This window comes from Dendropsophus ebraccatus, chromosome 8 (genome assembly GCF_027789765.1).
Source record: "Dendropsophus ebraccatus isolate aDenEbr1 chromosome 8, aDenEbr1.pat, whole genome shotgun sequence".
NCBI classification, from domain to species: domain Eukaryota; kingdom Metazoa; phylum Chordata; class Amphibia; order Anura; family Hylidae; genus Dendropsophus; species Dendropsophus ebraccatus.
In genome coordinates, this window is record NC_091461.1 from 59,802,170 (window position 1) to 59,827,776 (window position 25,607).

At 51.0% G+C, this 25,607-nt stretch overlaps 1 protein-coding gene across 2 annotated transcripts in view; it reads left to right on the forward strand.

Annotated features, from left to right (window-relative positions):
• The first annotated feature begins 2,614 nt into the window (after positions 1–2,614).
• The window catches only part of DNAJB12 (DnaJ heat shock protein family (Hsp40) member B12), an 83,640-nt gene continuing 60,647 nt past the window's right edge, over positions 2,615–25,607 (forward strand). The window contains exon 1 of one of the 2 annotated variants that reach the window (XM_069980532.1): positions 2,615–2,758. Coding sequence is in view for 1 of the 2 variants with exons in the window: in XM_069980537.1 (XP_069836638.1) it covers positions 8,564–8,582 (19 nt within the window). In the remaining variant the exon portion in view is untranslated. Of the gene's footprint in view, positions 2,759–8,496; positions 8,583–25,607 lie in introns of those variants that run through there. The other variant, XM_069980537.1, reaches the window with a different exon arrangement.

Here is a 25,607-nt window from a genome sequence, read left to right on the forward strand (position 1 = left end):
GTGTTTTTACTAAGAATGGGGGTTATTTGTTAAAGGTGTATTCCCCCCCAAAATTATTTTTGCATTAATACGTTGCCCACCCGTAGCTTTTCATCTTTCCAATATAAAGTTATTATGGATTCTGCACAGTTTTGCTGTTATCCAGCTGCATTCACCCCCACGGAATGCATAGAATAATCAGACCTCAGTCCAACCCGACACGCTCCCTGCTCCTGGCCCCCACCCTCGGAGTCGGCACCACGTGTCCTCAGTCCCAGCACAGTGAAGTGACTGAGAACACTGATGGGGTGGCTGTTAGAGAGGGAGACAGTGATCAGCGCAGCTAACTAACAGCAGCCACCCGGTCACCCCCAGCCCAGAGCTCACCCCCTGTGTCCAGAGCCTCCCGGCGCACTGTCCAGCACTCACCCGCAGCACACAGCCCCCCGCCCCACAACCAACCGCCCCACCATCACCCGTGGCATCCCTCACTCACCCACGGCATAGCCTCCGCACTCACCAAGCTCCCCCCCCCAAAATCGCCCGCAGCAAGCCTTCCCTATCACCAGCGGCACCCGACCCCACAATCACCTTCCAACCCCACCAACGCACGATCACCAAGTGGCACCCTCCCTTCGTGATCAGCCACGGGGCACCACCTTCACCCGCAGCACTAACCATCTCAGCTCTGCTACTCGGTCAGTGCCATCTCAGCTCTGCTAAACCATACCCCCAACTCAGCTCTGCTATACCGTCACCCCCAACTCAGCTCTGCTATACCGTCACCCCCAACTCAGCTCTGCTACACCGTCATCCCCAACTCAGCTCTACTACACCGTCACCGCCAACTCAGCTCTGCTACACCTTTCCCCCAACTCAGCTCTCCTACACCATCACCCCCAACTCAGCTCTGCTACACTGTCACCCCCAACTCAGCTCTGCTACACTGTCACCGCCAACTCAGCTCTGCTACACCGTCATCCCCAACTCAGCTCTACTACGCAGTCACCGCCAACTCAGCTTTGCTACACCTTCCCCCCAACTCAACCCTGCTACTCGGTCAGTGCCAACTCAGCTGTGCTACACCGTCACTGCCAACTCAGCTCTGCTACACCGTCACCGCCAACTCAGCTCTGCTACACTGTCATCCCCAACTCAGCTCTACTACACCGTCACCGCCAACTCCGCTCTGCTACTTCTTCCCCCCAACTCAGCTCTGCTACTCGGTCAGTGACATCTCAGCTCTGCTACACCGTCCCCCCAACTCAGTTCTGCTACACCGTCCCCCCAAGCTCAGCTCTGCTACACCGTCACCGCAAACTCAGCTCTGCTACACCGTCACCTCAACTCTGCTACACCGTCATCCCCAACTTAGCTCTACTACACCGTCACCGCCAACTCAGCTCTGCTACACCATTACCCCCAACTCAGCTCAGCTTTACCATCATCGCCAACTCAGCTCTGCTACATTGTCACCGCCAACTCAGTTCTGCTACACCGTCATCCCCAACTCAGCTCTGCTACACCGTCCCCCCCAACTCAGCTTTGCTACACCATCACCCCCAACTCAGCTCTGCTACACCGTCATTCCCAACTCAGCTCTGCTACACCGTCACCGCCAACTCAGCTCTGCTATACCGTCACCGCAAACTCAGCTCTGCTACACCGTCACCGCCAACTCAGCTCTGCTACACCGTCATCCCCAACTCAGATCTGCTACACCGTCACCCCCAACTCAGCTCTGCTGCACTGTCCCCCCAACTCAGCTGTGCTACACCGTCACCGCTATTCAGCTCTCCTACACCATCACCCCGAACTCTGCTCTGCTACACCGTCACCGCCAACTGAGCTCTGCTACACGGTCATCCCCAACTCAGCTCTACTACACAGTCACTGCCAACTCAGCTCTGCTACACCTTCCCCCCAACTGAGCTCTGCTACACGGTCAGTGCCAACTCAGCTCTGCTACACCGTCACCGCCAACTCAGCTCTGCTACACCGTCATTCCCAACTCAGCTTTGCTACACTGTCACCCAAAATCTCAGCTCTGCTACAAAGTCATCCCCAACTCATCTCTGCTACACCGTCACCGCCAACTTAGCTCTGCTACACCGTCACCGCCAATTCAGCTCTGCTACACAGTCACCGCCAAGTCAGCTTTGATACACCTTCATCCCCAACTCAGCTCTACTACACCGTCACCGCCAACTCAGCTCTGCTAAACCTTCCGCCCAACGCAGCTCTGCTACTCGGTCAGTGCCATCTCAGCTCTGCTACTTCACCATTATCAGGCATAAGCATTGCATGATGGGAAATGTAGTTTCCTATCTTGGATATAGATCGGCTTTTAGAAAAACTTGTAACTCAGGAACGGCAGCAGCTAGAAAGATGGGAGACGGCTCAAAATACTCAGAGGGACTTGGTGAGTAAGGCCAGCTAGGTTTGGGAGCATTACATTATTTTAGCTCTTGTGTGGAATACCTCTTTAAGCTTTCTAATGGTAAGAGTCTCTTTGTTGCCCATAGCAACCAATCACAACTCAGCTTTCATGTTCCCAGAGCAATGTGAGAAATGAAAGCTGAGCTGTGATTGGTTACTATCTGGAAACAAGGATAAATCTACTGAGACCCCACCGGGTGTTTTTGTTTGGGCAGTGTATACTCCTACAGCCAGTGGCAGAGGGAAGAGCTGGAGAAGGAGAGTGACCAGCAGGGGGCGCTCCTGTGTGCCGTCCACCATGGTTGTAGTTCCCCTTTCCTCCTCACCTCACACAATAACGGTGAGTACGGCAGAGCGGCCATCTTTGGGGGGGGGCAGAGCTGACAGGTACAGTGTAAGAGAGGTGGTGTATGGTGTTTTTAGTGCCCCACATTATCATTATTACACACTTACACCCTTGCACACCTTACTACAATGTATAGTGACATAAAAAAGTACACATTTTTGGCAACAAGAAAAACCTTTATTTAAGTTATTAAATTATTCGCTGTCGGCGGTCAGGATGTCCCTCGGAGCGTGCTGTGGTGGTGGCGGCGGGGAAGCCGCTGAGCAATTTCTTGGAGATGATGGCCAGGCATTTCCTCAGCTCCTCGGTACTGGTGAAGCATCGCAGGATCAGTCTGATGCTCTGTAGGAAGCCGATCAGCATCCTGCTGGTGGTTGTAGTCCAGGACAATGTCTCACTCGATGTGATTGCTTGCAGATCGCTGGTGCTGATGGTGGAAATCCACGTGATCCGCTCACCGGCAGTAGTAGTGGTGATCCAGGTGGCTGTGGTCATCCAGATCTCCAGGAAGCTGGTGAGGGTGGTGGTCCAGATGATCAGATCTCTTGTGCTGCAGATCCAGGTGATGAAATCACAGGCGGTGGTGATCACACTCACTGGCTCTACAGCAGCTGTGATCCAGGTCAGCAGGTCACTATTAGTGAAAGTTCAGCTCAGCAGGCGGCTGGTGGTGGATGTCCAGCTAAGCAGGTCAGTGAAGGTGGTTGCTGCACTCTGGAGATGGCTGCTGATGGAAATGAGGTCACAGGTGGTCATATTCCAGTTGGGCAGGTCTCCAATGGTGTTGTTTGGGCTCTGCATTTTGATGGTGCTGGAGTTGCTACGCTGCAGGTTGGTGGTGGTGGAATTGGGCCTCTGCAGGTTGGTGGTAATCTTCCAGCTGGGCTGCTCTCTGATGGAACTTCAGGCCCCTGGTGATGTTGTCCCATCATTTCAAATGATTCGCTGTCGGCGGTAGGGATGTCCCTCGGAGCGTGCTGTGGTGGTGGTGGCGGGGAAGCCGCTTAGCACTTCTTCGGATATGATGGCCAGGCATTTCCTCAGCTCCTCGGTACTGGACAGACATCGCACAATAAGTCTGATGCCCTGTAGGGCGCCGATCAGCATCCTGCTTGTAGTGTTCATCCAGGACAACGCCTCACCCGCAGTTAGCAGCCAAGCGCACCTGTTGCAGCGACTGGTCAGCCAAGTGAGAAGCTGGAGGGTTGTGGCAATCCACACCAGCTTCTCACTTATGCTGCTCAGTGCGCTCTGCAGATCGCTGGTGGTGACGGTGGAAATCAACGTTGTCAGCTCACCGGTGGTGGTGTTGGTGATCCAGGTGGCTGTGGTCGTCCAGATGTCCAGGAAGCTGCTGCGGGTGAGGGTGGTGGTCCAGATGATGAGGTCTCTGGTGCTGCAGATCCAGTTGATGTAATCACAGATGGTGGTGATCACACTCACTCTCTCTACAGCAGCTGTGATCCAGGTCAGCAGGGCGCTATCACTGAAAGTCCAGCTTAGCAGGCGACTGGTAGTGGATGTCCAGCTGAGCACATCGCTAACAGCAGTCAGCCAGCTAAGCAGGTCAGTGAAGGCGGTTGCTGCGCTCTGGACATGACTGGTGATGGACATCAGGTCACAGTCGGGCAGGTCTTCAAAGGTGGTGTTTGGACGCTGCAGGTTTCTGGTGGTGTAATTGGGCCTCTGCAGGATGGGGGTAATCTTACAGCTGGTCTGGTCTGTGATGGTGCTGTTTGGCCCCAGGCCCAAGGTGATATTGTCCCAGCTGAGCGGGTCACTGATGGAATTGCCCCAGCTCAGCGGGTTGATGAAGGGTTCAATCATGCTGAGTGGCTGTCTGGTGGAAAGACAGCCCACTAGGATTGGAACCAGATAGCACAGGAGGTTGCCAAAAATGGCAAGCTCCCTCTCAATCCTCTCCTCTCTCTCCATGGATTGACGAAAATCGAAAACACTAGAAATAACTATCAGTATACACAGGCAGAAAGCAAGGTAATACCAAAAGTGTGATCGCTAGTGAGTCCCTAAGAACAGAGATTCTGGGGCTGTGCACCTTCTCTTATAGGGCCCTTGGATGACATCACCAATTATGTCCCTTACGTGATGTCACTGCTTGTCGTAGTGATGTCATGAGCATGCCCAGACACGTTGTCAGGTTGTTGTTGTTGTTGTTGTTTACAAGTCAATGGAAAAACTGGATCCAACCGGTTCAAACCGGTTCCAACCGGATCCAACCGGTTGGCACACAATTGCATCGGTAGTTGCATCCGTTTTTTCCATAAAATGTATACGTTAAACGTATAGGATAAAACACATTGTGAACCTAGCCTTAGCCATGTCCCCCACTATACAATGTCAGATGTGAAATAGGCTTTTATGGCCTCTCAGAATGATGTAGGGTGAGTTCAGACATGGAGGATATGTTGCAGATTTTTACAGCCCAATACATGGTGGCATAGAGCTCCCAAACAGTAACAGGACCCTCTTTGTGCCCCCCATCTGTAGGTGAGCTGCACCTTGTCCTTCAGTCTGTAGTTAGCTCTTCTCTTGGTGCAAAAAAACCTTTGCACTTATGAACTGTGACAATGCCCCCCGTCACTGCACCCCTAGATAAATTGGGCCACTGTCCTCCTAAATCATTGTTTCCCAACCACTGGCTCTTCAGCTGTTGCCAAAATACGACTCCCATCATGTCCTTCCAGTAGTGCGTGATGGAAGTTGTAGTTTTGCAGCAACTGGAGAGTGAGTCACTTGTTGGAGAACACTGGATTAAATAAACAGTTTTCCTAAATCTTTCTTTCCCAGTCAGTGACTTTTCAGCTGCTGCCAAACTATAACGGCCATTATACCTTGCCAGCAGTGCACAATGGGGGTTGTAGTTTTGCAGCAACTGGAAAGTCACATGTTAGAGAGCGCTGCACTAAAGAAACTGTCCCACAAGTGACTGTTTTCTAACAAGCGACTGTTAAGCTGTTGCCAAAATACACCTGCCATCACGTTCTGCTAGCTGCTAACAGGGCCCGTCACTTGCCCAGGTAAGCCGGGTGCTGACGCCGGCGCTGTGACTAGCGGTTGTACAACCCGTCCACATGCTTGTGTATGCAGCTCTCTACCTGCTACGGACCAGACAGATTTCCTTGATCTTGGCATCCTGTATATCCACCCTGGTTGAGTATACATTACAAGGCGTATGCAGCCCTGAAAACCCTGAGGACCCCAGGACAATAGGAAAAATGGCATTTATAATATGTTTAGTCCTTGCTTCACATCTTTAACAAATAGTTTTTAAATTATCTGGTGTCAATAAGTTAAACTAATTTGTAACCTATTTCTGTATAAAAAAAGTCCAGTACTTATCAGCTGCTGTATGTCCTGCTAGAAGCAGCAGCGGATTAAATCCAACTTGGGCCCAACCTGGGTCCCCAGTGCGGCTGAACCACCCCGCTAGCAGTGGCGCAAGCTCAATATTCTTCCGCTAAAGGAGGACACAATCCAGCCCTGGACCGTTACTGAAATGCAGAGAGGTGGGGAGCAAGCACAGAGAGGCATTACAGGCCTAGGCCCTGCTAGTGATGTCACCATACCAGCTTTTTTATTTTGATACTCAATACCAGTTCGATACCTCAAAAAAATACAAATATACCTGCTTGTGCACAACAATCATAGGCGCAGTCTGTGGGGAGGGCCCCCAGACTGCGGCTATGATAGTTGTTGTACACAAGAAGGTATGCTGGGAGTTGTAGTGCACAATGAGGTATAATGGGAGTTGTAGTGCAGAATGAGGTATGCTGGGAGTTGTAATGCACAAGGAGGTATGCTGGGAGTTGTAGTGCACAAGGAGGTATGCTGGGAGTTATAGTGCACAATGAGGTATGCTGGGAGTTGCAGTGTTACAGCAGCAGCCTTCCAATATAACAACAACTCTCAGCATCAGGGTTCTTGAGACTTGTAGTCCTGACAGCCCCACACTGTGCATGTTGCCATGGCTGCAGCCGCACGCAGTGACAGCACCCTCCTCTCCCGGCAGGCCATGCAGACACTGTCTAAAGTTTAGTAACTTTCAGCCGCTCTCATCTTTTTCCTCCTCACAGAGTGGCTGCACACACTGCACAATGTGTACAGCACCAAGCAAACTGACAGCGCCCTGCACCCGCAATCTGCACCCTCCTCTCCTGACATCCTCTGTGCTGCTGTGACCTCCCCTATAAGATCAGCATCCTCCTCTCCTGACATCCTCTGTGCTGCTGTGAGCTCTCCTCTAAGATCAGCACCCCTCCTCTCCTGACATCCTCTGTGCTGCTGGGACCCTGTGACCTCCCCTATATGATCAACACCCTCCTCTCCTGACATCCTGTGTGCTGCTGTGACCTCTCCTATAAGATCAGCACCCTCTTCTCCTGGCATCCTCTGTTCTGCTGGGACCTCCCCTAATAGATCAGCACCCTCATCTCCTGACATCCTCTGTGCTGCTGGAACCCTGTCACCTCCCCTATAAGATCAGCACCCTCCTCTCCTGACATCCTCTGTGCTGCTGTGACCTCTCTTATAAGATCAGCACCGTCCTCGCCTGACATCCTCTGTGCTGCGGGGACCTCCCCTATGAGATCAGCACCCTCCTCTCCTGACATCCTCTGTGCTGCTGTGACCACCCCTATAAGATCAGCACCCTCCTCTCCCGGCAGACCACGCAGCCACTGTCAAAGGTTCAGGGGCAGTACACATAGCTCCTCACTTGCAGTCCAGGCAGTGTCCCCCCCTGGTTTCCTCTCGGGTCATGTATGCCTCCTGTGTGTGCGCTCCGTCTCTCTATGCCTCCTGTGTGTGCGCTCCGTCTCTCTGCGCCTCCTGTGTGTGCGCTCCGTCTCTCTGTGCCTCCTGTGTGTGCGCTCCATCTCTCTGTGCCTCCTGTGTGTGTGCTCTGTCTCTCTACGCCTCCTGTGTGTGCGCTCCATCTCTCTGTGCCTCCTGTGTGTGCGCTCTGTCTCTCTATGCCTCCTGTGTGTGCGCGCCGTCTCTCTGTGCGCTGCGTCTCTCTGTGCCTCCTGTGTGTGTGCTCCGTCTCACTATGCCTCCTGTGTGTGCGCTCTGTCTCTCTGTGCCTCCTGTGTGTGCGCTCCGTCCCTCTGTGCCTCCTGTGTGTGCGCTCCGTCCCTCTGTGCCTCCTGTGTGTGCGCTCCGTCTCTCTGTGCCTCCTGTGTGTGCGCTCCGTCTCTCTGTGCCTCCTGTGTGTGCGCTCCGTCTTGCTGTGCCTCCTGTGTGTGCGCTCCGTCTTGCTGTGCCTCCTGTGTGTGCGCTCCGTCTCGCTGTGCCTCCTGTGTGTGCGCTCCGTCTCACTATGCCTCCTGTGTGTGCGCTCTTTCTCTCTGTGCCTCCTGTGTGTGCGCTCCGTCTTGCTGTGCCTCCTGTGTGTGCGCTCCGTCTTGCTGTGCCTCCTGTGTGTTACTTCTCCGTCTTGCTGTGCCTCCTGTGTGTGCGCTCCGTCTCGCTGTGCCTCCTGTGTGTGCGCTCCGTCTCACTATGCCTCCTGTGTGTGCGCTCTTTCTCTCTGTGCCTCCTGTGTGTGCGCTCCGTCCCTCTGTGCCTCCTGTGTGTGTGCTCTGTCTCTCTCCTGCTGTCACTGATAACAGGGCACTCCTCCCCCGCTCTCCACTCATCCTAGTCCTCATGTTCTCCAGGGTGTGTGTGCGCTCAGCTTCTCAGGATCCCTCTCTCCAGATCAAAAAATACCGACCTGGCGACTCTGGGAGCGGACAGTGCCGGGCGGAGGAGGTGACACCAGGGGGCGACACAGAGAACATGGCCGGCGCTCAGATAGGTAATTTAAAAATAACACTTTTTCCACTTTACTTTATTGCACATTTGCTGCTTCCTGGATGTACATATTAAAGGGGGACTCTGGAGAAGAAAATGTTTTTAGATAATCTGGTTTCAGAAAGTTAAACAGATCTGTAAATTACTTCTATTTAAAAATTTCAAGAACTCTTCCAGTACTTATCAGCTGCTGTATGCCTTGCAGAAAGTGGTGTATTCTCTCCAGTCTGATACAGTGCTCTCTGCTGCCACCTCTGTCCATGTCAGGAACTGTCAGAGCAGTAGCAAATCCCTATAGAAAACCTCTCCTGCTCTGGACAGTTCCTGACATGGACAGAGGTGGCAGCAGAGAGCACAGTGTCAGATTGGAAAGAATACACATAGAGTAAAGTTTACAATACATCAGTCTGTGAGTGCCGGCTATGGAAATTATAAGAAGAAAAGAGCAAGGAAATAAGGAACATGGCAGTTTTATTTGGGATAGAAACAAATAAAGAAAAGGTTTAATAGATATTTTGACCTTTTTTTCCTGTATTTTCCTTCTGGTTCTAATAGCCACAAATCTGTAGTTTTATATCAGGGCAAATAATAGGGACGTTCATTTCTAGCCCAGATCTCAGTGATGTCCTAGAAAAAGGAAAACTGGATCCGCCTCTGCGGAGCACCTCCAACAGGTTATAATGATAAATGACACTTACTGTGTCTAATGAGGAGGCGAAGCCGGGTAACCCCCATAATATTATCAATGCCCAAAGACTGAAGCTCCTGTACCATCAGTGCCAGGTGGCTGAGAGCTTGTACCTGCTATATTACAGCCCATAGTGAAAGAGACATTTCTCCTGATAACCTGCAGACCTGTGTTACTAATCTATAACTATAATTACATCTTATTAGAATAAAATTACTTCACACGTACAAAATAAATCTGAATGTAACAGTTTTGGGTCTTTGATAGATAATATTTGCGCCCATATTCTGGGAAGAACATAGTGATACATGGTCCATAGGTGGATACAGTGTGTTGCCTCTCTTTCCAGCTATTTGCCATGATGATGGTTCACGGACTCCGGATACTACATGGAGCAGATGCAGCTGATGGTTCCCGGACTGCGGATACTACATGGAGCAGATGCTGCTGATGGTTCCCGGACTGCGGATACTACATGGAGCAGATGCAGCTGATTGTTCCCGGACTGCGGATACTACATGGAGCAGATGCTGCTGATGGTTCCCGGACTCCGGATACTACATGGAGCAGATGCAGCTGATGGTTCCCGGACTCCGAATACTACATGGAGCAGATGCAGCTGATGGTTCCCGGACTGCGGATACTACATGGAGCAGATGCAGCTGATGGTTCCCGGACTGCGGATACTACATGGAGCAGATGCTGCTGATGGTTCCCGGACTCCGGATACTACATGGAGCAGATGCAGCTGATGGTTCCCGGACTCCGAATACTACATGGAGCAGATGCAGCTGATGGTTCCCGGACTGCGGATACTACATGGAGCAGATGCAGCTGATGGTTCCCGGACTCCAGATACTACATGGAGCAGATGCAGCTGATGGTTCCCGGACTCTGGATACTACATGGAGCAGATGCAGCTGATGGTTCCCGGACTCCGAATACTACATGGAGCAGATGCAGCTGATGGTTCCCGGACTGCGGATACTACATGGAGCAGATGCAGCTGATGGTTCCCGGACTGCGGATACTACATGGAGCAGATGCTGCTGATGGTTCCCGGACTCCGGATACTACATGGAGCAGATGCAGCTGATGGTTCCCGGACTCCGAATACTACATGGAGCAGATGCAGCTGATGGTTCCCGGACTGCGGATACTACATGGAGCAGATGCAGCTGATGGTTCCCGGACTGCGGATACTACATGGAGCAGATGCTGCTGATGGTTTCCGGACTCCGGATACTACATGGAGCAGATGCAGCTGATGGTTCCCGGACTCCGGATACTACATGGAGCAGATGCAGCTGATGGTTTTGTGGCTGATATTCCTGTGTTGTAGACTTGTCTCTCCATAGCTGGACATGAGGTTTAGATGACAATGAGGGTGGAGCGTCGCGTCTGCAACCTGAGGAAATGTATTGTGTAAAATAATATCACTTCCATCCAGGGCCGCTTTAACCAGAGGGCACCGGGCCCACTGGTTAAAGGGGCCCCTCGAGCAGGCCGGCCGTTGCTATGTGCGACCAATGCGGTCGCACAGGGCTCCGGCCACCAGCCTGTCAGGGGGGAGCGCCATGGATGGGTAATCTACTTACCCCTCCATGGCGCCCCCTGCAGGGCCCCCTCCGTCCGCCGCAGCGCTTCAGCGCTGCAGCAGCAGCGACACTGACAGAGAGAGAGCCATTGGCTCCCTCCCTGTCAGTCACTCTTGTCGCCGCACTTCCTGCGGTCACAAGAGGCCGCACTCTCCCTCTAGCGCCCGACGTCACTATAGCGTCGGCGCGAGGGTAAGGGGAGTGCAGCCTCTTGTGACCACAGGAAGTGCGGCCACAAGAGGGAAGAGAAGAGGAACGCGTGGACCTAGGTGAGTAAAAGTGTTTGTTTTTTTCAATATTATATGGGAGGGGGAGCACATATACTATTGGGGAGCACAGGGGGCTATATACTATTGGGGAGCACAGGGGGCTATATACTATGGGGGGGCACAGGGGGCTATATACTATGGGGGAGGACAGGGGGCTATATACTATGGGGGAGCACAGGGGGCTATATACTATGGGGGAGCACAGGGGGCTATATATTACTGGGGAGCACAGGGGGCTATATACTATAAGGGAGCACAGGGGGCTATATACTACTGGTTAGCACAGGGGAGCTATATACTATGGGGGAGCACAGGGGAGCTATATACTATGGGGGAGCACAGGGGGCTATATACTACTGGGGAGCACAGGGGGCTATATACTACTGGGGAGCACAGGGAGCTATCAGTGGCGGATTATAATGTGGGCGGTTTGGGTGGCCGCCCGGGGCCCAAGGCTCCGGGGGGGCCCATGCCGTGCCGCCCACATTATAATGCATGGAGCAGATGCAGCTGATGGTTCCCGGACTCCGCATACTACATGGAGCAGATGCAGCTGATGGTTCCCGGACTGCGGATACTACATGGAGCAGATGCAGCTGATGGTTCCCGGACTGCGGATACTACATGGAGCAGATGCTGCTGATGGTTCCCAGACTGCGGATACTACATGGAGCAGATGCAGCTGATGGTTCCCGGACTGCGGATACTACATGGAGCAGATGCTGCTGATGGTTCCCGGACTCCGGATACTACATGGAGCAGATGCAGCTGATGGTTCCCGGACTCCGGATGCTACATGGAGCAGATGCAGCTGATGGTTTTTCGGCTGATATTCCTGTGTTGTAGACTTGTCTCTCCATAGCTGGACATGAGGTTTAGATGACAATGAGGGTGGAGCGTCGCGTCTGCAACCTGAGGAAATGTATTGTGTAAAATAATATCACTTCCATCCAGGGCCGCTTTAACCAGAGGGCACATGGTGCACGTGCACCGGGCCCACTGGTTAAAGGGGCCCCTCGAGCAGGCCGGCCGTTGCTATGTGCGACCAATGCGGTCGCACAGGGCTCCGGCCACCAGCCTGTCAGGGGGGAGCGCCATGGATGGGTAATCTACTTACCCCTCCATGGCGCCCCCTGCAGGGCCCCCCTCGTCCGCCGCAGCGCTTCAGCGCTGCAGCAGCAGCGACACTGACAGAGAGAGAGCCATTGGCTCCCTCCCTGTCAGTCACTCTTGTGGCCGCACTTCCTGCGATCACAAGAGGCCGCACTCTCCCTCTAGCGCCCGACGTCACTAGAGCGTCGGCGCGAGGGTAAGGGGAGTGCAGCCTCTTGTGACCACAGGAAGTGCGGCCACAAGAGGGAAGAGACGAGGAACGCGTGGACCTAGGTGAGTAAAAGTGTTTGTTTTTTTCAATATTATATGGGAGGGGGAGCACATATACTATTGGGGACCAAAGGGGGCTATATACTATTGGGGAGCACAGGGGGCTATATACTATGGGGGGGCACAGGGGGCTATATACTATGGGGGAGGACAGGGGGCTATATACTATGGGGGAGCACAGGGGGCTATATACTATGTGGGAGCACAGGGGGCTATATATTACTGGGGAGCACAGGGGGCTATATACTACTGGTTAGCACAGGGGAGCTATATACTATGGGGGAGCACAGGGGGCTATATACTACTGGGGAGCACAGGGGGCTATATACTACTGGGGAGCACAGGGAGCTATCAGTGGCGGATTATAATGTGGGCGGTTTGGGTGGCCGCCCGGGGCCCGAGGCTCCGGGGGGGCCCATGCCGTGCCGCCCACATTATAATCCACCCACGCCGCTGCAACCCGGCCCGCCACTGCACTCTTGTGACCGCAAGCATTATTTTGCTTGCGGTCACAGGAGTCCCCGGCTGCCTCCGGCTGATGTGCGGCTGCCGCGGGTGTTTTGCGCGCGCATCACACAGCTCACTGTGCCACCTAAGCCCTGACTTCCGGTATTAAGAGCGCACGTTAGAGACGCTCTGCAGCGGAATTCAGGGCCCAGGCTGACTGCTGTGCAAGGGGGGGGGGGGCATCTATAAAGGGGAAAAAAGAGGGGGACCATCTATAGAGGGGAAAAAAGAGGGGGACCATCTATAGAGGGGAAAAAAGAGGGGGACCATCTATAAGGGGGAAAAATGAGGGGGACCATCTATAAAGAGGGGGACCATCTATAAAGGGGGAAAGAGGGGGACCATCTATAAAGGGGGGGAAAGAGGGGGACCATCTATAAAGGGGGGGAAAGAGGGGGACCATCTATAAAGGAGGAAAGAGGGGGACCATCTATAGAGGGGGACCATTTATAAAGGGGGAGAGAGGGGGACCATCTATAAGGGGGGGAGAAGAGGGGGACCATCTATAAGGGGGAGCGCAGAGGGGGACCATCTATAAGGGGAGGGGAGCAGAGGGGGACCATCTATAAGGGGGGGGAGCAGAGGGGGACCATCTATAAGGGGGGGGGAGCAGAGGGGGACCATCTATAAAGGGGAAAAAGAGGGGGACCATCTATAAGGGGGGGGGAGCAGAGGGGGACCATCTATAAGGGGGGGGAGCAGAGGGGGACCATCTATAAGGGGGGGGGGGAGCAGAGGGGGACCATCTATAAAGGGGGGAAAAAAAGGGGGACCATCTATAAGGGGGGGGGGAGCAGAGGGGGACCATCTATAAGGGGGGGGGAGCAGAGGGGGACCATCTATAAAGGGGAAAAAGAGGGGGACCATCTATAAGGGGGGGAGTAGAGGGGGACCATATATAAGGGGGGGGGGGGAGCAGAGGGGGACCATCTATAAAGGGGAAAAAAGAGGGGGGACCATCTATAAAGGGGAAAAAAGAGGGGGACCATCTATAAAGAGGGGGACCATCTATAAAGGGAAAAAGAGGGGGACCATCTATAAAGGGAAAAAGAGGGGGACCATCTATAAAGGGGAAAAGAGGGGGACCATCTATAAAGGGGAAAAGAGGGGGACCATCTATAAAGAGGGGGACCATCTATAAAGGGGAAAAGAGGGGGACCATCTATAAAGGGGACAAGAGGGGGACCATCTATAAAGGGGAAAAGAGGGGGACCATCTATAAAGGGGGAAAGAGGGGGACCATCTATAAAGGGGGGGACCATCTATAAAGGGGTAAAGAGGGGGACCATCTATAAAGAGGGGGACCCTCTATAAAGGGGAAAAGAGGGACCATCTATAAAGGGGGAAAGAGGGACCATCTATAAAGAGGGGGACCATCTATAAAGGGGAAAAGAGGGACCATCTATAAAGGGGGGAAGAGGGGGACCATCTATAAAGGGGAAAAGAGGGGGACCATCTATAAAGGGGAAAAGAGGGGGACCATCTATAAAGGGGAAAAGAGGGGGACCATCTATAAAGGGGAAAAGAGGGACCATCTATAAAGGGGGAAAGAGGGGGACCATCTATAAAGGGGAAAAGAGGGACCATCTATAAAGGGGGAAAGAGGGGGACCATCTATAAAGGGGAAAAGAGGGGGACCATCTATAAAGGGGGAGAGAGGGGGACCATCTATAAAGGGAAAAAGAGGGACCATCTATAAAGGGGGAAAGAGGGGGACCATCTATAAAGGGGAAAAGAGGGACCATCTATAAAGGGGGAGAGAGGGGGATCATCTATAAGGGGGGGAGTAGAGGGGGACCATATATAAGGGGGGGGGAGCAGAGGGGGACCATCTATAAAGGGGAAAAAAGAGGGGGACCATCTATAAAGGGGAAAAAAGAGGGGGACCATCTATAAAGAGGGGGACCATCTATAAAGGGAAAAAGAGGGGGACCATCTATAAAGGGAAAAAGAGGGGGACCATCTATAAAGGGGAAAAGAGGGGGACCATCTATAAAGGGGGAAAGAGGGGGACCATCTATAAAGGGGGGGACCATCTATAAAGGGGAAAAGAGGGGGACCATCTATAAAGAGGGGGACCCTCTATAAAGGGGAAAAGAGGGACCATCTATAAAGGGGGAAAGAGGGACCATCTATAAAGAGGGGGACCATCTATAAAGGGGAAAAGAGGGACCATCTATAAAGGGGGAAGGAGGGGGACCATCTATAAAGGGGAAAAGAGGGGGACCATCTATAAAGGGGAAAAGAGGGGGACCATCTATAAAGGGAAAAAGAGGGGGACCATCTATAAAGGGGAAAAGAGGGACCATCTATAAAGGGGGAAAGAGGGGGACCATCTATAAAGGGGAAAAGAGGGACCATCTATAAAGGGGGAAAGAGGGGGACCATCTATAAAGAGGAAAAGAGGGGGACCATCTATAAAGGGGGAGAGAGGGGGACCATCTATAAAGGGAAAAAGAGGGACCATCTATAAAGGGGGAAAGAGGGGGACCATCTATAAAGGGGAAAAGAGGGACCATCTATAAAGGGGGAGAGAGGGGGATCATCTATAAGGGGGGGAGTAGAGGGGGACCATATATAAGGGGGGGGGGGGGAGCAGAGGGGGACCATCTATAAAGGGGAAAAAAGAGGGGGACCATCTATAAAGGGGAAAAAAGAGGGGGACCATCTATAAAGAGGGGGACCATCTATAAAGGGAAAAAGAGGGGGACCATCTATAAAGGGAAAAAGAGGGGGACCATCTATAAAGGGGAAAAGAGGGGGACCATCTATAAAGGGGAAAAGAGGGGGACCATCTATAAAGAGGGGGACCATCTATAAAGGGGAAAAGAGGGGGACCATCTATAAAGGGGACAAGAGGGGGACCATCTATAAAGGGGAAAAGAGGGGGACCATCTATAAAGGGGGAAAGAGGGGGACCATCTATAAAGGGGGGGGACCATCTATAAAGGGGAAAAGAGGGGGACCATCTATAAAGAGGGGGACCCTCTATAAAGGGGAAAAGAGGGACCATCTATAAAGGGGGAAAGAGGGACCATCTATAAAGAGGGGGACCATCTATAAAGGGGAAAAGAGGGACCATCTATAAAGGGGGGAAGAGGGGGACCATCTATAAAGGGGAAAAGAGGGGGACCATCTATAAAGGGGAAAAGAGGGACTATCTATAAAGGGGGAAAGAGGGGGACCATCTATAAAGGGGAAAAGAGGGACCATCTATAAAGGGGGAGAGAGGGGGACCATCTATAAAGGGGAAAAGAGGGGGACCATCTATAAAGGGGAAAAGAGGGACCATCTATAAAGGGGGAAAGAGGGGGACCATCTATAAAGGGGAAAAGAGGGACCATCTATAAAGGGGGAGAGAGGGGGATCATCTATAAAGGGGAAAAGAGGGACCATCTATAAAGGGGGAGAGAGGGGGATCATCTATAAGGGGGAAAGAGGGGGAGCATCTATAAGGGGGAAAGAGGGGCCATCTATAAGGGGGAAAGAGGGGGAGCATCTATAAAGAGGGGGAGCATCTATAAGGGGGGAAGAGGGGGACCATCTCCTATAGGATTAGCCCCCTCCTCTCCTGACATCCTCTGTGCTGCTGTGACCTCTCCTATAAGATCAGCCCCCTCCTCTCCTGACATCCTCTGTGGTGCTGTGACCTGCCCTATAGACCAGCACCCTCCTCTCCTGACAGCCTCTGTGCTGCTGTGACCTCCCCTATAGATCAGCACCCTCCTCTCCTGACACCCTCTGTGCTGTTGTGACCTCCCCTATAGATCATCACTCTCCTCTCCTGACATCCTCTGTGCTGCTGGGACCTCCCCTATAAGACCAGCAGCCTCCTCTCCTGACATCCTCTGTGCTGCTGGGAACTCCCCTATAGATCAGCATCCTCCTCTCCTGACATCCTCTGTGCTGCTGTGATGCTGTGACTTCCCCTATAAGACCAGCAGCCTCCTCTACTGACACCCTCTGTGCTGCTGTGACCTCGCCTATAAGATCAGCCCCCTCCTCTCCTGACATCCTCTGTGCTGCTTTGACCTCCCCTATAAGATCAGCACCCTCCTCTCCTGACATCCTCGGTGCTGCTGTGACCTCTCCTATAAGATCAGCACCCTCCTCTCCTGACATCCTCTGTGCTGCTGTGACCTCCCCTATAAGATCAGCACCCTCCTCTCCTGACATCCTCTGTGCTGCTTTGACCTCCACTATAAGATCAGCCCCCTCCTCTCCTGACATCCTCTGTGCTGCTGTGAGCTCTCCTCTTAGATCAGCACCCCTCCTCTCCTGACATCCTCTGTGCTGCTGGGACCCTGTGACCTCCCCTATAAGATCAACACCCTCCTCTCCTGACATCCTCTGTGCTGCTGTGACCTCTCCTATAAGATCAGCACCCTCCTCTCCTGGCATCCTCTGTTCTGCTGGGACCTCCCCTAATAAATCAGCACCCTCCTCTCCTGACATCCTCTGTGCTTCTGTGACCTCCCCTATAAGATCAGCACCCTCCTCTCCTGAACTCCTCTGTGCTGCTTTGACCTCCCCTATAAGATCAGCACCCTCCTCTCCTGACATCCTCTGTGCTGCTGTGACCTCCCCTATAAGATCAGCCCCCTCCTCTCCTGACATCCTCTGTGCTGCTGTGACCTGGGGGGGGGGGGGTGCGCAACATCAGGGTGAGTTGGCAATATGTTTATTGGGGGCAGCGGAAGTGAGGTGGACAATGCTTACTGGGGGTAGCAGCAAGGGACCAAACATTATGTTTATTGGGGTCAGCAGGGAGGGGAGGCAGGCAGTGTTTTTTGGGGACAGCGTGGGGGGGGGGGCAGTAGAGGATCATAATGTGGGCAGATTGACTGGGGGGGGGGCCCAGGTTGGGTGGACAGCCCGGGGCCCAGGGTACATTTAATCCGCCACTGGGAGCTATATACAATGGGGGAGCACAGGGGGCTATATACTATGGGGGAACACAGGGGAGCTATATACTATGGGGGAACACAGGGGAGCTATATACTATTGGGGAGCACAGGGGAGCTATATACTATGGGGGGGCACAGGGGAGCTATATACTATGGGGGAGCACAGGGGGCTATATACTATGGGGGAGCACAGGGGGGCTATATACTGTGGGGGAGCACAGGGGGGCTATATACTATGGGGACCACAGGGGAGCTATATACTATGGGGGAGCACAGGGGGCTATATACTACTGGGGACCACAGGGGAGCTATATACTATGGGGGAGCACAGGGGGCTATATACTATTGGGGAGCACATGGAGCTATATACTATTGGGGAGCACAGGGGTCTATATACTATTGGGGAGCACAGGGGTCTATATACTATGGGGGAGAGCACAGGGGGGCTATATATTATAGAGAGCACAGGGGGGCTATATACTATTGGGGAGAGCACAGGGGGCTATATACTATTGGAGGGAGCACAGGGGGGCTATATACTATTGGGGGAGAGCACAGGGGGGCTATATACTTTTGTGGGAGAGCATAGGGGTCTATATACTATTGGAGAGCACAGGGGGGCTATATACTATTGGGGGAGAGCACAGGGGGGCTATATACTATTGTGGGAGAGCACAGGGGGGCTATATACTATTGTGGGAGAGCACAGGGGGGCTATATACTATTGTGGGAGAGCACAGGGGGGGGCTATATACTACTGGGGAGAGTGCACAGGGGGGCTATATACTAATGGGGGAGGGCACAGGAGGGCTGTATATAACTGGAGGAGCACATGAGGGGCTATATACTAATGGGGGAGCGCACAGGAGGGCTGTATATAACTGGAGGAGCACATGAGGGTCTATATACTACAGGGACACCTTAAAACTATGGAGGCACAGAGGGGTGTAATTATGTAGGGGTACAGAGGGGTGTAACTACTGTATAGAGGTACAAGGGACCTAACTACTGTATGTGTTGGAGCCTAAAATATTTGTCTGGCAGATTCTGGAGAGAAGATTCACAGCCAGGAGAAGACTTCAAGGTGGCCCAGGCTGGATGGAGAGAAAAAGAAAAGGTGACAGACTCTGATCGGAGAAGACGCCCCCGGTGAGTCACTGGATGTAACTGCACTCTGTTATAGGGTTGTAGTGTTAGGGCGGTATTATGTAATGGTATCATTGGTGATATCTTTCTGTTTTGTTTAGTGCAGTTTTTATGTAATATGTAATCACTGTATGGTGGAAATAGTGTTATAAGGTAACTACTGTATGTATTGGGGCTCTTGATACAGTGTGGGGGCAAATTCAGTACATTATACAATGTTCCGAAAGGGAAAGGGGGGGCCCACTCTTGAGGGCTGTGCACTGGGCCCACCAATGTATTAAAACGGCCCTGCTTCCATCATCTTATCTAAAGGGGTACTCCGGGGCGGGAGGCCTTTTTTCAGTATCGCCGAAGAGGGAGTGGATGAAATCAATGACGTCCACTTATCTCCCCAATTCCAGAGCTCCAGCGGGGACGTGAATGGATGTCATTGTTTTCATCCCCCCACCCAGCAGTATTATAATAAAAAAACCCTGCCTGGAGCACTCCTTTAACAGTACAAGGGTAAGGAGCCAACAGACCACATAGTTAGTAAGGTTAAAAAAAAAAACACATCAAAAAAGGCCCATCAGGTTCAATCAGGAGAGGTGAGAAGAGGGATATAGAGAAGGGGTATGGATGGAAGAAGGGGAGCAGACGGGATTCTATACTTACACATAGGCATGTATGGTATTTTGCACTAAGGATTGTTATTTATACACTTAAAGGGGTTACCCAGGCTTAGAAAAAAATGGCCGCTTTCTTATAGAAACAGCACTGCTCCTGTCCTCAGTTTGGGTGTAGGTTTTTTAGCTCAGTTCCATTCAAATGAATTAAGCTGAATTGCCATACCACACACAACCTAAGGACAGGGGTGGCGCTGTTTTTGCTAACAAAAGTAGCTGTGTTTTCTTGAGCTTGGATAAACCTTTTAACCCCTTAAGGACGGGGCCCATTTTCGTTTTTGCGTTTTCGTTTTTTCCTCCTTGTGTTTAAAAGGCCATAGCACTTGCATTTTTCCAGCTAGAAACCCATATGAGCCCTTATTTTTTGCGTCACTAATTGTACTTTGCAATGACAGGCTGAATTTTTGCATTTGGTACACTACGAAACCAGAAAAAATTCAAAGTGTGATGAAATTGAAAAAAAAAACGCATTTCTTTTCTTTGGGGGAACTGTGTTTTTACGCCATTCGCCCTGGGGTAAAACCGACTTGTTATGCATGTTCCACAAGTCGTTACGATTAAAACGATATATAACATGTATAACTTATATTGTATCTGATGGCCTATAAAAAATTCAAACCATTGTTAACAAATATACGTTCCTTAAAATCGCTCCATTCCCAGGCTTATAGCGCTTTTATCCTTTGGTCTATGGGGCTGTGTCAGGTGTCATTTTTTGCGCCATGATGTGTTCTTTCTATCGGTACCTTGATTGCGCATATACGACTTTTTGATCGCTTTTTATTACATTTTTTCTGGATTTGATGCGACCAAAAATGCGCAATTTTGCACTTTGGGACTTTTTTGCGCTGACGCCGTTTACTGTGCGAGATCAGGAATGTGATTAATAGTTCGGGCGATTAAGCACGCGGTGATACCAAACATGTTTATTTATTTATTTGTTTACTTTTATTTAAAACCTGGGAAAAGGGGGTGATTCAGACTTTTATTAGGGGAGGGGGCTTTTTACTATAAACAACACTTACACATATACTAGAAGCCCCCCACTAGACCTTAGGGAAAGGTTGCCTCCGGTAATCGGAGGCAGCTGTCAACTTTGACAGCTGCCTCCGATTAGCTAATTAGCGGGCACGGCGATCAGACCGTGCCCGCTAATAGCGGCGGTCCCGGGCTACACGCGGCACCCGGAACCGTGGCGCTTCAAAGCGGGGTCGCCGCGCGGCCCCGCTTTGAAGTGCTAATGAGGACATATGACGTACGGGTACGTCATATGTCCTTAAGAGGTTAAATGGAACAATTCACCACCTTTTTTGAGTTCTAAACCCCCAAAAATAGCATAATAAAGCAAGCTGCAATAGTTCCCACCATATATTGTGATGGTCATCTGTATTTTCAAAACGCCCAAAGTCACTGTTTTATCTTTTCTGGCATTGTATGTGATTTAGTTTTATCTAGGTATCTGGGCAGTGTCTTTCTCCAAACCAGTCACAGTTCCTGGGCTGTAATCGCACCTCTTGGGGAATGATTGACAGTCAGGCAACCTGCTTGGTCACCGGTGTGTTGGCGTATCCCCAAGATGTCATCCGGCTTCCCAGTGTCCCAGCAGGTTCCCTGACTGTCAATCATGCCCCAAAAGGTGCGATTACCGCCCAGGACTGTGACTGGTTTGGAGAAAGAGTTAAACTACCAAAGGAGAAGATGCGCAGCTTTTGGGTAAAAAGCGGCGGCTACAAAGCCAACATACAAGAAGACAACAAAAACCAACTATATATAAAGTATGTAATTAAGGCACTGGCACACCAAGGTATCAAAATGTAGAAAGTATCTTTATTTGTAATTCATTAAATACACAAAAAAACACCCCAAAAAGATTTTACTTAAAAAACAAATAAAAACCGCTAAATGGAGAGACATGACAGGTCATCATGTTCTTAGGGCCAATAAAGGAGGAGGTAAACTCCAAAGAATGTCTCATTCCTTATAACACCATCATCATCTTATATGTAAATGCCAAAATAGCCATGTGCATGCGATCCCTAAGAAGTAGCTGGTCCTCACCTTACTGTATACTGGGTTGACCCCCGGTGTGTCGGTACGGCCTGTCACTTGCTAGGTGGTGAAGTGTGAAGCCAGCTCTATGGTGGTTGGCCGAGATATAGCCGGGCCCAGTGATGCTATGTTGTTACGCCAGTGCCGGTTGGGTACACAGATATGGTAACACACCTGCTTTTATTTTAAAGGGCCGGTTATACCTTGTTCCCCTATGGACAGTGACCTGCCGGGTTGTTGCAGGGTCCCTTGGGTGCTTATCACGGTGGTCCGGAGTGGAATAGTGACCCACCCGGACTATTGGTACTGTCACCCACAGAAAGGGGAGATGAGTGTGTGTGTACTGTGTTGGTGCTTGACGAGGAATCACATAAAATTTGGTTTACTAATTATTATTATTTTCACAGTAAGGCTATGTTCACGCTACGTAAAAGTACGGCCGATGACAACAACGGCCGTACTTTATGCGCCTGTGAACATAGCCTTATCTGCTATGGGATCCTGGCCGGAGCGTATACACATCGTATACGCTCCGGACGGGATCCCATGCGGACCTGCAAATAACTGACATGTCAAGAACAAGTATGGAGAAGCGCTCTGCTGAGTGCTTCTCTCCCCATCTCACTGTAAGAGAAGGGCTCCATAGACTTTTTACAGAATCTGTCCCTTGAAGAAAGACAGAGAGAAGGACTCAGCAAAGCACTTCTCCAAGCTCGTTCTAGGAATTTTTTTCAAAACAACTGGTACCAGAAAGTTATATGGATTTGCAAATTACAGTAGTAATCAGCTGCTGTATGCCCTGCAGGAACCGGTGTATTCTTTCCAGTCTGACACAGTGCTCTCTGCTGCTACTTCTGTCCATGTCAGGAACTGCCCAGAGCAGGAGAGGTTTTCTGTTTCAATATATTTATTAGGTTTTAACAAACTTTTCCAAATAAAAACAGTTGTACAACTTAGAACCGTACAACTTTCCAACAAACATACATAATTTCCAAACAATTATACATACATTTCAACAAGAAAAGAAGAGTATTATAGTAGACAAGGATCTGATTATACATCAGGAAACCATCCATAGTCATAATCCTTGTTTAACAAAATAGAAAATGTTAAGATGAAAAATAGGAGCTTGATGTCCATGGTGACCAATTCTCTCTGAACCTTTTAATAGAGTTATTACCAAAGGCTATAGCCTCCTCATATTTGTAAGTGGTATTAATTTCTTGGATTGTGTCCTCTATTTTAGGAATAGAAGAAGATTTCCATCTTCTTGTTAAGAATAGTTTCGCAATTACTACTATTTTACAAAACAAAATGCGAAACGGTGGTGGAATCATATGGATCCCTAAGAGCAAAAGTGCTAATTGGGGTGTTAGTGGGATTTGAGTTTTAAATAATTTGTCCACTAATTTAGAGATTTCACTCCAATATTGTGTTATCCGTGGGCAATACCATAGAATGTGCTGTAATGATCCTTCACACCCACATTCCCTCCAACATAAACTAGAGGATGAGGGGAACATCTTGTGAAGTCTAAGTGGGGTGTAGTACCACTGTAACCTTGCTTTGGTGATAGCCTCTACATGAACTATACATTGTAGGGCCTTGTGTGACCATGAGAAAGCATGTTTCCAGTCTTCTCGGAGGGGGAAATATTCAGTTCTGCGGACCATTTAGCATATGGTCCAATTGCTTCAAATGAGGTAGTTTTCCCTAATATTTCATAAATAGGTTTAAGACCTTTTGGTTGGGATTTAAGGATTTTTCTAAGATCCAAATTACATTTCACATTTGTATGTTTCCTAGTTAGTAGAAATTGTCGTAATTTTAGATATTTGTGTAGGTCTTCTTTTGGGAGGCGATATTCATTTTGTAAATCTAAAAAAGAACATAAAACACCTTCCCGGAATAACTGGTTTAATTCTGATAAACCCTTCGAAACCCACTCAGAAAGGTCGGTTTTGGGTAATGCGACATGTAATATATCTAGTGGAGTTTTCGGCAATATAATATTATGTCGTGTCCCTGTTGATGTGTACGAGATAATCCACATCTTAAATCCAGCGACCACTGTGGGAGAGAACATTTTGGGGATAGGTAGATGCGCAGGAGAGGTTTTCTATGGAGATTTGCTGCTGCTCTGGACAGTTCCTGACATAGACAGAGGTGGCAGCAGAGAGCACTGTGTTAGGCTGGAGAGAATACACCACTTCCTGCAGGACATACAGCAGCTGATAAGTACTGGAGGAGTTCCTGAGATTTTTAAATAGAAGTAATTTACAAATCTGTATAACTTTCTAAAAACCAGTTGATTTGGGGGGGGGGAATTCAGGAGGTTTCTCCCTTGACAAACTGCTCTCCTCTACACTGCTCCACTCTGCTCTCAACTATACAAGCACCGCTACAACTACCTCTACTGTAGTCAGGACTGCCGTGACAAGAGCCCAAGGGACCCATCACAGCCTGGCAGGTCACCGACCATTTGGGGGAAGTACAGCCAGCCACAACACTAAAGCAGGTACCAACATCGCACCTGTGTGCTGGACTATCACTGGCATCACAACATTACTATCGCTGGCTGAGGTGTACAACACAACCGACCAACCACCACAGAAGTGGCGTCACCAGTAACACCACAGCACGTCACTGGTCGAGTACCACAATTACTTAGCGGCTCTACATTCCTGCCCATAGAGGTTATTGTCAGCGTGACATCCTGAGTATATGGACGTGGTTAGGGGAGACAAACTCTTTAATTACTCTTAGAATGGTAAGTACTAGATCATTTACATGTTAGTCGTGTGGCTTTTTGTACCCAGCATGTGTTTTTTATTAGAACTTACACACTTATACAGCACCATCAGTGGCGTAGGTACCGCGGTCGCGGCGGTCGCCGCCGCGACCGGACCCGCCCGATCAATCACTCTTGTGACCGCAAGCATTGTTTTGCTTGCGGTCACAAGAGTCCGGCTCCGTCTTCCCCCGGCTGCTGCGCGGCTGCCGGGGGTGTCGCGTCTCATCCCCGGCAGCGTGCGCATCCCAGAGCTCCCTGTGCGCCTTGGGCCCTGACTTCCGGTTCCGGCGCGCAGGGAGCTCTGGGATGCGCGCGCTGCCGGGGACAAACCAGGAGGAGTGAGGATCAATGTGGGAGCGCGTTGTCAGGTGAGTTAAGTTTTGTTTTTTATCAGCCTGCAGGGTGGGGGGGAAGAGGGGGGCATCTATGAGGGTGGGGGGAAAGAGGGGGGCATCTATGAGGGTGGGGGGAAAGAGGGGGGCATCTATGAGGGTGGGGGGAAAGGGGACCATCTATGAGGGTGGGGGGAAGAGGGGGGCATCTATGAGGGTGGGGGAAAGGGGGGCATCTATGAGGGTGAGGGGAAAGAGGGGGGCATCTATGAGGGTGGGGGGAAAGAGAGGGGCATCTATGAGGGTGGGGGGAAAGAGGGGGGCATCTATGAGGGTGGGGGGAAAGGGGACCATCTATGAGGGTGGGGGGGAAGAAGGGGGCATCTATGAGGGTAGGGGGAAAGGGGGGCATCTATGAGGGTGGGGGGAAAGAGGGGGGCATCTATGAGGGTGGGGGGAAAGGGGGGCATCTATGAGGATGGGGGGAAAGGGGACCATCTATGAGGGTGGGGGGGGAGAGGGGGGCATCTATAAGGGTGGGGGGAAAGGGGGGCATCTATGAGGGTGGGGGGAAAGAGGGAGGCATCTATGAGGGTGGGGGGAAAGAGGGGGGCATCTATGAAGGTGGGGGGATAGAGGGGGGCATCTATGAGGGTGGGGGGAAAGAGAGGGGCATCTATGAGGGTGGGGG